Below are 12205 nucleotides of genomic sequence, written 5' to 3'. Positions count from 1 at the left end.
TTCATCCCACCCTCTCCTTCCCTTGCTGTGTCCACATGTCCATTCTCTACGTGTGTCTCCATTCCTGCCCTGCAGATAGATTCATCAGCACCATTTTTCTAGATTCCATACGAACGTGAAGTCGCTCAGTCATGTCCGACTCTTTGCGACCCCATGGAGTGTAGCCTACCAGGCTCCTCCCTCCATGGGATTCTCCAGGCAAGAGTACTGGAGTGGGTTGCCATTTCCTTCTCCAGGGGATCTTCTGGACCCAGGGATCGAACCCCAGTCTCCCGCATTCCAGGCAGAGTCTTTAACCTCTGAGCCACCAGGGAACGTTCCATATATATGTATTAATATATGATATTTATTTTTCATTTCTGACTCACTTCACTTGTATAACAGGCGCTAGGTTCATCCACCTCAGTTCAGTTGACTCAAATTTGTTTGGTTTTATGGCTGAGTAATATTCCATCGTATATACGTACTGTAACTTCTTTATCCTTTCGTCTGTTGATGGACGCCTAGGTTGTTTCCATGTCCTGTCTATTGTAAATAGTGCTGCAGTGAATACTGAGGTACAAATTATGGTTTACTCAGAGCATGTGCCCAGTCGTGGGGTTGCTGGGTCATACGGTAGTTTTATTCCTAGTTTTTTAAGGAGCCTCCGTATTGTTCTCCACAGTGTCTATATTGCATTCCCACCAACAGTGTAGTACATTCTCTGCAGAATTTATTGTTTTGTAGATTTCTTAATGATGGCCATTCTGACTGGTGTGCGGTGATACCTCACTTTAGTTTTGATTTGCATTTCTCTAATACTTAATAAAGTAACATTTAAAAAAATGGATACAACTGTACAATGAATATTAAAAAGACAATTTGGATAATTCTTGAATACAACTGGATAGAGTAAGGATTTTACTTTATAAAAATCTTTAAAGTATAGAATACATACTCTAACTCATAATTATCAGTCATCATTTGATTTAAGCTTATTTTTTCCTTTCTTAAAAATTTATTTTTAAATTGAAGGATAATTTTAAGCTTATTTTTAATTATATAAAATGTATTCTCTTTATGAAAAATAGCATAAAGCAAAAATCTTTGAATTCCTCTCCACTATCCTTCTTCCTTCTTGGAAATAACTTACTATTTTGGAGGATATAATCCTTCTCTTTTTTGGCTTTAAAGCTATCTCTCTGTTTTAAAAAGTGTTCCTTTTTTTTTTTTTAATACTAATAGTGTCATGCTGATGAATTGTTAACATCCTGCTTTTTGTTTAAAAAACCGAATATGTCTTTATTATTTGTTAATGTTATATAGAGATGTACTTCATTCTTTTAGTATTGTATGATATGGGTATATTGTATATTTAGCCATTCTCCTAATTTTGAATTTAGATATTTTTCCCTCAATATTTCATAATTTCAAACAGAACTGAAATAAGCATGTTCAGTTTATCTTCTTTATGTTTTTATGAGAATGGTCCTTTAGGTTATATTGATAGACGTGAAATTGTTGGGCTATAAGGAATGTGTGTTTAAAATTTGGATGATACCATCAAATTTCTTTAGTTTTTTACTTTTTAATGTATTACGAACATTTTTAAAGTTACAAAAAATAGCCTAGCACAGTGAACATCCATATGTCCATCACCAAATTTAGCAGTTATCAAAAATATGTTATACTTCTTATTTTAAAGCAAATTGCATCTCTCATGTCATTTTATCATTACATACTTCAAAGTATATCTCAAAAAAAAAAAAAGAGTCCTAGGACTTTCCTGGTGGTTGGTCCAGTGGTTAAGACTCTGCCTTGCAGTGCAAGGGATGTGGGTTCAACCCCCAGTGCGGGAAGAACTCACATGCTGTAGAGTAACTAAGCCCAAGCACTGAAACACTGATCCCAAGTGCCACAACTAGAGAGTGTGTGTAAATCCATTTACTGTAGTGAAAGATCCCCAGTGATGCAATGAAAATCCCGTGTGCTGCAACTAAGACCCAACGCAGTCCCCCCTTCCCCCAAAATACAGTCCGTTGTAAAGTAGAAATTAATTTCACTTTGTTTTAAGCCTGTGTATTTTCCCACTTGTTAACACTGACCCTCATTCAGCAGCAAATGTATTACTTATACCTTGAGATTCATTTGAGCCCAATTTGTTAGCTTGTTTTCCTTTCATTTACTTCCCTGGTGGCTCAGATGGTAAAGCATCTGTCTACAATGCGGGAGACCCGAGTTCGATCCCTGGGTTGGGAAGATCCCCTGGCGAAGGAAGTGGCAATCCACTCCAGTACTACTGCCTGGAAAATCCCATGGACAGAGTAGCCTGGTAGGCTACAGTCCATGGGGTCACAAAGAGTTGGACACGACTGAGCGACTTCACTTTCACTTTCCTTTCATTTAGTAAGTAAATTCTTTTTGTTTGCACCAATATTGTAAAACTTTTCATCACATTTTCTCATTCTCTTAATGGCTGTTGGAACTAAAATGTAGGTAGAATAAGTGATTCAAATGGAATATCACTTCATTGAAAAGCATAAGCATACTAGTAATCTAGTCGTCTACTTTTTTTATATTCTCTATCACAAATCTGAATTGTCCAAATGTTTGAATTCAGTATTTAAAGTTATTTTCAGTGACTTGATTTTTGTGACTTTATTGCAGACTTTCGAATCGGCTGTGCAAGAGAATGTCAGCATTAATGGGCAAGCATGGCAGGAAGCTTCAGACGATTGCTTTATGGGTATGTGACTTCACTTTGTCCCTCTGTCATTCATTTCTGAGTTATTTTTGTAGCCATTCCATTTTATTTCCTGCCATGTCACATGGAAGATTCCTTCTAGGATCTTAGTTCCCCAACCAGGGATCAAGCCCATGCCCCCTGTAGTGGAAGCTTGAAGTCCTAACCATTGGACTACCAGGGAATTCCTACCTGTTTTCAATGTCACCTCTTTACTGGCAGAGTTCCTTTACTGGAAGAAAAGAGAAAATTAATCTAGAATACTATTAAGGTCATACACTGAGGCAAAAAACATAGTGGTTACCATGATCCTTTATATATGCTATCTGGCATTCCCACAAGACTTTCATCTGATCAGTCTTCAAAAGTACCCTTGTCAGTAGCTTATTGGAAAATACAATACCAGAGAACTATCGTGAGATGAAGAAGCAGGCCCACAGAATTAAGCATATTCCTATGCTTAATACTTTATAAATCAAATTATATTTTTATAATTGATCCTTTGAGTAGATAGTGAAATACTCTTAGAAATGTGAAGTTAGACTGTGTAAGTACCATATAAAGAATGAGTTTAATATTTGCAGAAACCTCCTTAAAAAGACAGAATATTTTGCTGGTCCAGGCAGACTAGATTGCACCCTACCTAATAAAGGTGACATATTTAAAGAAATTCAAGTTTTAATAGAAAATGGTCAGTGTAGGAAGGAAAAAAATGTAGTAGAAAAAGAATGATCAGCGTGGGAAGAGAGACTGAATTCTCCAGCAATGTCCAGGAAAAGGGCTGTCCTGACAGGAGGACTGTCAGGCGACCTTATTGGTTGCCACAGTGATAGTGCAGCGATCTGACCAGTGTAGACTGATGTCTCTGCTAGCTGTTAAGATTAACCACTTAAACCTTTGAGCTTATTCCAAGCCCTGTCAAGTAATTCTCTATGGCTATAGTTTTTCTTCTCAGCATTAAGATAATTCTTTGCTCAGAAGACTTTACTCTCTACTCCTTGGCATCATTATAATTACCTCTTCAAAGACACCCAGAGTTCACTTTGTGGTTTACATGTTAAAATGGAAAAAACAACATCAGATTTTTCAACTGTTATCAGAGTGATTGCCAATTAGTGGGGAAAGGCAGCATATCAGAATCACCTAGGAGTATTTTCAAACTAGACAGCCTTTACTGGGTGTTTATGTGACTGTTGTTCTGTGAAGTCAGTTTGGAACTGCTATGTTGTTCGGTCCAGACTGCCTTTAGTGTATGATTCATCAGTTTATAGATCAACATGTGTATTTTCTGACAGGTTGACAGCATGAGTGGATGGCTGAAACCTGGATGTTCTCTGTCCCTTTCCCCCCCTTATAACTCTGAGGGGAAATAGTTGAGAATACTGCAGTTTTACCTTCTTTCATGGGCACTTAATAAATGTCAGACACCATACCAAGTTCCAGGAAATAAATGAAAAGATATGACTCTTAGCATTTAGGAACTCATCATTAAAGGAAGGAAATAGACAAAAACGCATTACTCCTCAGAAAGTGGGAGAAGACATAACAGAGTAGGTTGCTATTAAATGCATTTAATAAATAAAAGTATAGACAGAAAGGAGGTTGGAAGGACGTTTGAAGCAAAGAAAAAAGCATGTCCAAGGCACAAAGTGAAAGTCGCTCAATCATGCCCAACTCTTTGCCACCCCATGGACTATACAGTCCTTGGAATTCTCCAGGCCAGAATACTGGAGTGGGTAGCCTGTCCCTTCTCCAGCGGATCTTCCCAACTCAGGAATCAAACTGGGGTCTCCTGCACTGCAGGTGGAGTCTGCATTGCAGCTGAGCTATCAGGGAAGCCCTAAAGGCACAAAGGAGTGATATGTTTGGAAAATGTCAGAAGTGAATTGAGATAGATGAGGCCAAGTTGGGACCAAATCCCATAAAGCCCAGTAGAGTATGCTGAGGAATATGTACTTTATCCTGTAGATCAGGGGTCCCCAACCTCTGATGATCTGAGGTGGAACTGATGTAATAATAATGTAAGTAAAGTGCACAGTATATGTAATGCCCCTAAACCACCTCCCCATAGTCCCCTCTTACCTTAAGGGGATGTATCCAGATTGTCCAGTTGATGCCTAAAATCTCAGATAGTACCAAACCCTGTGTATACTATTTAAAAAAAAATTGTATTGAAGTATGGTTTACAATGTTGCTCTTCTTCTGTACAGCAAAGTGACTCAATAATATACATGTATTATATTCTTTTCCATTATAGTTTGTCACAGAATATTGAGTACAGTTCCCAGTGCTAGTAGGCCTTTGTTGTTTATCCATCCTATATATAATTATGATAAAGTTTAGTTTAGAAATTAAGCTTAATGAGATTAACAACAATAACTAATAATAAAATAGAACGATTATAATAATATTCTGTAATGAAAGTTATGTGAATGTGGTCTCTTTCCCTCACTCTCAGAATATCTTACTGTATAAATTTAATGCCTTTTCTGTCTGAACTAAAGACTTACCATGCACTGTGGCTGTAACCTTTGCAGTTTGAGGAATGACAACAAAGCTAACACAAATTTCTTTTTTCTTCTTCACAATTTCATGGATAGAAGATTTATTCTTATCGTAGATCTTAGCAATCTCAGCCTACAATATTTTTCCTTATTAAGTTGCAGACTTCTGCCTTTTCACTTAATGGAAGCACCTTACAGCTTCTCTTTGGTGTATTTTATTTTTTAAAAAATTCATTTATCGTTTTTGGCTGTGTTGGGTCTCTGATGCTCCACGGGTTTTTCTCTGTTAATGGATGTGGCGAGCAGGGGCTGCTCTCTAGTTGTGGTGTGTGGGCTTCTCCTTGAGGTGGCTTCCCTTGTTGCAGAGCATGGGCTCAGGGCTCAGGCTTCAGTAGCTGCGGCTCGTGGGCTCTAGAGCACAGGCTCAATTAGCTGTGGGCTTAGTTGCTCCGCAGCATGTGGGATCTTCCCAGACAAGGGATCAAATCTGTGTCACCTGCATTGGCCGGCAGATTCTTTACCACTGAGCCACCAGGGAAGCCCTTCTTTGCCCTGTTTAAATTGCCAGCATCACAACTCTTGTGCTTTGGGGCCATTATTAAGTAAAATAGGGTTGGTTGAACACAGACACAGAGATACTGCAACAGTGGATCTGATAATCAGGGTGGCTGCCAAATGACTGATGGGCAGGATAAACTGGACAAAGGGATGGTTCATGTCTTGGGTGGGATGGAGCAGGACAGCCTGAGATTTCATCATGCTACTCAGAATGGCACACAATTTAATACTTAGGAATTGTTTATTTCTGAAATTTTTCATTTAATATTTTCAGACTGTGGTTGACCATGGGTAACTGAAACTGCAGAAAGTGAAACCACAGATAAGGGTGCACTACTGTAACAAGAAAAAGTGTGTGTTTTAGAATCTAACTGCTGACTGTGTCCGGGACAGATTGGAGAAGGGAGAAATTCAAGGGAGAACCTCTCAGACCTTAGGAAGTTATTGCAGTAACACAGCCAAAGACGGTGAAGACCACCCTAAGAAAGAGAAAAGAAAGATGGGTTCGAGAGATGTTCAGAAGATAGAATTAATAGGGTTTGTATTTGATCTAATACATAGAATCAATTAGTAAGTTTCACAAGGGCAGAGGCTTTTGTGTTTTGTTCACTGAGATTATTGTGCATATGAGTGAACAAATGAAAGAATGAATATACAAGTGAGACCAACTTTCTCCTTGCCCCTCTACTCTGAGAGGGCTATCCCCCGTGCCCGAATGAAGATCAAAGATCACACATGCTGCAGCTGTGCCCTGGTGTAGCCAAATAAATAAATACATTTTTTAAAAAAGAATTAAAAAGTAAGTTCCTTGAGAGCAGGGAATATATATATTTTTCTCATCACTATATTTTCAGTACTTGGCTTGGCACATAGTATATGGTTGGCCAAAGGTTCCTTTGGTTTTTTAAGTAAAAAATAAGACAGTCTTTCATTTTCATCAAGAACTTCACTGAACAACATATTCATTGTTTTGTTCCACTACCTTCTGCCATTTTTCAGGCAACTTCATAATTCCATCTTCCCAAAACTTTTTATCTTTTTAAGCAAAGAACTGTTCAGGTTCCTTTTACAGTCTTCCAGGAAACAGAAATTTTTTCCATTAAGAGAATTTTGTAAAGACTGAAATGGGCACTTGAAGGTGCAGTGTCTGGTGAATATAGTGAATGAAATCAGGACTTCCCAGCCAGGCTGTAATGGTTTTTGTCGGGTCATCAAAGAAGCATGTGGTCTTGGGTTATCTTGATGGAAGATGATGTGTTTTCTGTTGACTGATTCCAGACACTTTTCACCTATTGCTTGGAAGCAGCACTTGTTGGAATGAATTGCTTGGTTTTCTGGAAGGAGCTCATAATAGAGGACTCCCTTTGAGTCCCACTATATATACAACATAACCTTTGGATGAAGACCAACCTTTGGTGTGATTTGTGGTGGTTCATTTCACTTGCCTCATAATCTCTTCTGTTCCACACTATTGTACAATATCCACTTTTCATCTCCTGTCACATTTGCTTTAAAACAGGACATTTTTCATTATGTTTCATTAGAGAATCACATATGGAAATATGCTCAAGAAGGTTTTTTTCGCTTAACTTATGCGAAACCTAAACATCAAGTGATGAACATAACCAGGCTGTGCAAATGATTTTCAGTGCTAGATTTGGATATTTTGAGTATGTTGACTATCTTCTGCATGGTGTAATGTTGACTGTTCTCGATTAATGTCTCAATTTGATCGCTCATAACTTCAGTTGGTCTACCTACCCATGGAGCATTGTCCCTTTAGAAAACTCCAGCATGAAACTTCACAAACTACTTTTGACATGTTCAGTTGGTCACAGCATCTTCTCTATACACTGCACAAAATTTTCTTTTGTGTTTCAGGTGTATTTTTATGTTTCTTGAAATAATAAAGCATAATATGCTGAAAATGTTGCTTTCTTCTAATATGATCAATATTAAAATGGCTACTCAAAAATTCACCAATTGATAAGCTTTTTTTTAAAATACACCCTGATATGACAGCTGTCACAGTACACTCTTAACAAAATTGTTAATGAAATTTAAGACAATTAAGCACTACTAGAGCTAGTTACGGGAAAAAACAAACAAACCTTTTGGCCAACCCAGTACGTATTTGTTTAGTCGCTAAGTCGTATCCAACTTTTTATGACCCTATAAACTGTAGCCGGAGAAGGCAGTGGCACCCCACTCCAGTACTATTGCCTGGAAAATCCCATGGATGGAGGAGCCTGGTAGGCTGCAGTCCATAGGGTTGCTAAGAGTTGGGCACGACTGAGCAACTTTACTTTCACTTTTCACTTTCATGCATTGGAGAAGGAAATGGCAACCTGCTCCAGTGTTCTCGCCTGGAGAATCCCAGGGACAGAGGAGCCTAGTGGGCTGCCGTCTATGGGGTCGCACAGAGTCGGACACGACTGAAGTGACTTAGCAGCAGCAGCAGCAGCATAGACTGTAGCCTGCCAGGTTCCTCTGTCCATGGGATTTCCCAGGCAAGAATACTGGAGTGGGTTGCCATTTCCTTCTCCAGGGGATCTTCCTGACCCAGGGATTGAACCCACGTCTCCTGCATTGAGGTGAATTCCTTACCCCTGAGCCAATGGGGATGCCAGAGTAATGACAAATTCTTCCCTGCTTAAATTTATGTCAGCAAATTTGGAAAACTCAGCAGTGGCCACAGCACTGGAAAAGATCAGTTTTCATTCCAATCCCAAAGAAAGGCAGTGCCAAAGAATGCTCAAACTACTGCACAATTGCATGCATCTCACACACTAGCAAAGTAATGCTCAAAATTCTCCAAACCAGGCTTCAGCAGTACATGAACCATGAACTTCCAGATGTTCAAGCTGGATTCAGAAACACAGAGGAACCAGAGATCAAATTGCCAACATCTGTTGGATCATCGAAAAAGCAAGAGAGTTCCAGAAAAAACATCTATTTCTGCTTTGTTGACTATACCAAAGCCTTTGACTCTGGGGATCACAACAAACTGAAAAATTCTTCAAGAGATGGGAATACCAGACCACCTGACCTGACTCTTGAGAAACCTGTATGCAGGTCAGGAAGCAACAGTTAGAACTGGACAGCAACAGTCTGGTTCCAAATCAGGAAAGGAGTATGTCAAGGCTGTATATTGTCACCCTGCATATTTAACTTACATGCAGAGTACATCATAAGAAATGCTGGGCTGGAAGAAGCACAAGCTGGAATCAAGATTGCCAGGAGAAATATCAATAACCTCAGATATGCAGGTGACACCACCCTTATGGCAGAAAGTGAAGAAGAACTAAAGAGCCTCTTGATGAAAGTGAAAGAGGAGAGTGAAAAAGTTGGTTAAAACTCAATATTCAGAAAACTAAGATCACGGCATCCGATCCCATCACTTTATGGCAAATAGATGGGGAAACAATGGAAACAGTGTCAGACTTTATTTTTGGGGGCTCCAAAATCACTGCAGATGGTGACTGCAGCCATGAAATTAAAAGACACTTGCTCCTTGGAAGAAAAGTTATGACCAACCTAGACAGAATATTAAAAAGCAGAGACATTACTTTGCCCACAAAGGTCTGTCTAGTCAAGGCTATGGTTTTTCCAGTAGTCATGTATGGATGTGAGAGGTGGACTATAAAGAAAGCTGAGTGCTGAAGAATTGATGCTTTTGAACTGTGGTGTTGGAGAAGACTCAAGAGTCCCTTGGACTGCAAGGAGATCCAACCAGTCCATCCTAAAGGAAATCAGTCTTGAATATTCATTGGAAGGACTGATGGTGAAGCTGAAACTCCAATACTTTGGCCACCTGATGCAAAGAACTGACTCTTTGGGAAAGAACTTGATGTGCTGAGAAAGACTGAAGGCAGGAGGAGAAGGGGATGACAGAGGATGAGATAGTTGGATGGCATCACCGACTCGATGGACGTGAGTCTGAGTAAACTCTGGGAGTTGGTGATGGACAGGGAGGCCTGACGTGCTGCGGTCCATGGGGTCACAAAGAGTTGGACACTGAACTAAATTTATACATTTCAGTTTTTAGCTTTATCATTAGGTGGCGCTAAGAAACCATTTTCTCTACACAGAAGATTTACCTGGGAGACTTGTTTTTGATAGCTGATTGTGAAATAGTAACAATATTCCTTTCAGGCTAGTGATTGAACTTTTAAAATAATGAATTAAAATATAGGGAAGGCTGCTCATTTAAATGAATATTCAAAGTAATAATGACTATATCTCATAATGCTCTCAGAAGAAGTAATTTAGTTGGACTTAGTGAATATTTTTTTGATGAATGAAAGGTCATACGTGACCTCATTAATCTTTACATGATATGTACGTTTATGCTGATGTATGTCAGTAGTGTCTCAAAATGTTCCCCAGTATGTATTTAACATGTTTCAGACGTCTCCATAATGAAGCTCTCTACTCAGTAAGATAAATAGATCTATTTCTGCCATAGACTTTGACATAGCAGAACACACAGGATGCAAAATCAGTTAAGCCGAGGACATAGCTTTTTAGTATTTTTGACTATTTAATGTTTGCTACTTTAAAAAAATAATTTCCAGGGACTTCCCTGGTGGTCCAGTGATAAGAATGCGGCTTGCAATGCAGGGGACCAGGGTTCCTTCCCTGGTCAGAAACTTAGATCCCACATGCCCTGGGGTAACTAAGCCACAACTGGAGAGCCCCCATGCCATCCAATACAGCCAAATAAATAAGTAAAAATAGAAAATAATTTTCAAAATAAGGTTAATGTGTTCCCTGCATTCATTTCATCTGAGGTGCTTAATTTCTGGGCCTCATTCCAGAGACCTCTGTTGAGAATCAAAATTTCTCCCCTTCTTACAAAAGAATGTGTACTATATGACTTCACTTATATAAAATTCTAGGAAATGAAAACTAGAATATAGTGATGAAAATTTGGTGAGTGGTTGCCTGGGATAGAGAGCAGTTTGGAAGGAGCTGGAGGGGGACATTACAGGGGAACATAAGGAAACTTTTAGGGTGAGGATTATATTCATTATCTTGACTGTGGTGGTGGTTTCAAGGGTATACACATGTCAGAACTTACCAAATTGTGTATTTTAAATATGTGCAGTTCACTGTATGACAGTTTTACCTCAGTATAGCTGTTTTTTAGTTCTGACAAGTTCTCCAGGTGATTATTCATTCTCTAGGAGTTTGAGAATCAGTACAGTTGACTTTTGAACAACATAGATTTGAACTGCAAGGATCCACTTATATAGGAATTTTTTTTCACCATATATATACTACAGTACTACATGATTTGTAGTTGGTTGAATACACAGATGTGGAAACTATAAAGTTATGTTTGGATTTTTGATGGTGTGAAGGGTTGGTGCCCATAACTCCCACATTGTTCAAGGGTCTACTGTATTTTAAAACACAGGAAAGCAGCTGATAAGATAGCTTTAGCCAAATCAAAGAAATACTAAAATCAAATGTTAAATGCTTTCAGTGTGGTTCTTTCATTATATTATCATCCTTCTTTCCTTATACTTTATCCTGCAGCCATTTAGAACTTTTTCCTAAAGACTCTTGATCTTGCTGATGCTGTTTTCTCTGCTTCATGTGCTTCTCCATATTATTTTTCCCTACCTTTTTTTAATGCAATTTATTTACACTTATATCAGTATTTCAAGATCCAATTCAAATGTTACTTTCTCTTTAAAGTCTCAGATTCCCAAGGCATAGTACTGTTCAGGTTGTCCTTTGTCCTGGTAGCATTTTGTTCACACCTCCACTGCTTTTGTGAAGTTGTTTTGCAGTTATCCGTAGTTTCTTCCAGTGAACCATGTGCTTTTAGAGAACAGGGGTTGCGTTATATTCATCTTTGTATTTCTCTCTCTTTTTTTTTAAAGTTATTTTTCTGTCTTGTCATTAAAATTTTCTATTACAGGGTTAGTTTTACGTCATTTGTTATTTGATACAGATTTTAAACTAGTATTTATCTTTAATTTCATATTTACTAAGCTTGACATTATAAACTGATAAGGCTTCCAGGTACAACTATACTTTTCATTTCTAATCAGTAGTTCTTCAGAATATATTATTACTATATTGGTTGGAACTGACACATGTAATATTGTTAGATAGTCTCTTATTTAATATGACTTCATGAAAATTTATTTAACATAATCATAACATTATTAATTTGTCTTAGTTTTTTGCCATAATAGAAAACTCTACATTTTTTTATTTTTATATTTGCACAGATACTGCATGCTTTAAATTATTCTGTAGATTTTCGCCCACATATATTTTTGTGTGTCTTCTTTAGGCATTAGATTGTTGGATTTCGTCTTAATGCCAGTCAGTATGCTATGCTTTATATTAGAGATTAGTTCATTTGCTTTATACACTTTATTTGATAACTTTTCTTCTAATT

General features: G+C 38.1%; 1 protein-coding gene across 3 annotated transcripts in view; it reads left to right on the top strand.

Annotated features, from left to right (window-relative positions):
- The window catches only part of NSL1 (NSL1 component of MIS12 kinetochore complex), a 35701-nt gene that overhangs the window by 3942 nt on the left and 19554 nt on the right, over positions 1–12205 (top strand). For all 3 annotated transcript variants that reach the window (XM_086342315.1, XM_086342314.1, XM_086342316.1), the window contains exon 2: positions 2647–2725. In XM_086342315.1, the coding sequence (XP_086198441.1) occupies positions 2647–2725 (79 nt within the window). The remainder of the gene's footprint in view (positions 1–2646; positions 2726–12205) is intronic.

The sequence above is a fragment of the Bos grunniens genome, chromosome 16 (genome assembly GCF_055505025.1).
Source record: "Bos grunniens cultivar Pamir isolate PY7600 chromosome 16, Bosgru_T2T1.0, whole genome shotgun sequence".
Taxonomy (NCBI): Eukaryota; Metazoa; Chordata; class Mammalia; order Artiodactyla; family Bovidae; genus Bos; species Bos grunniens.
This window is presented reverse-complemented; position numbering and strand designations above follow the sequence as displayed.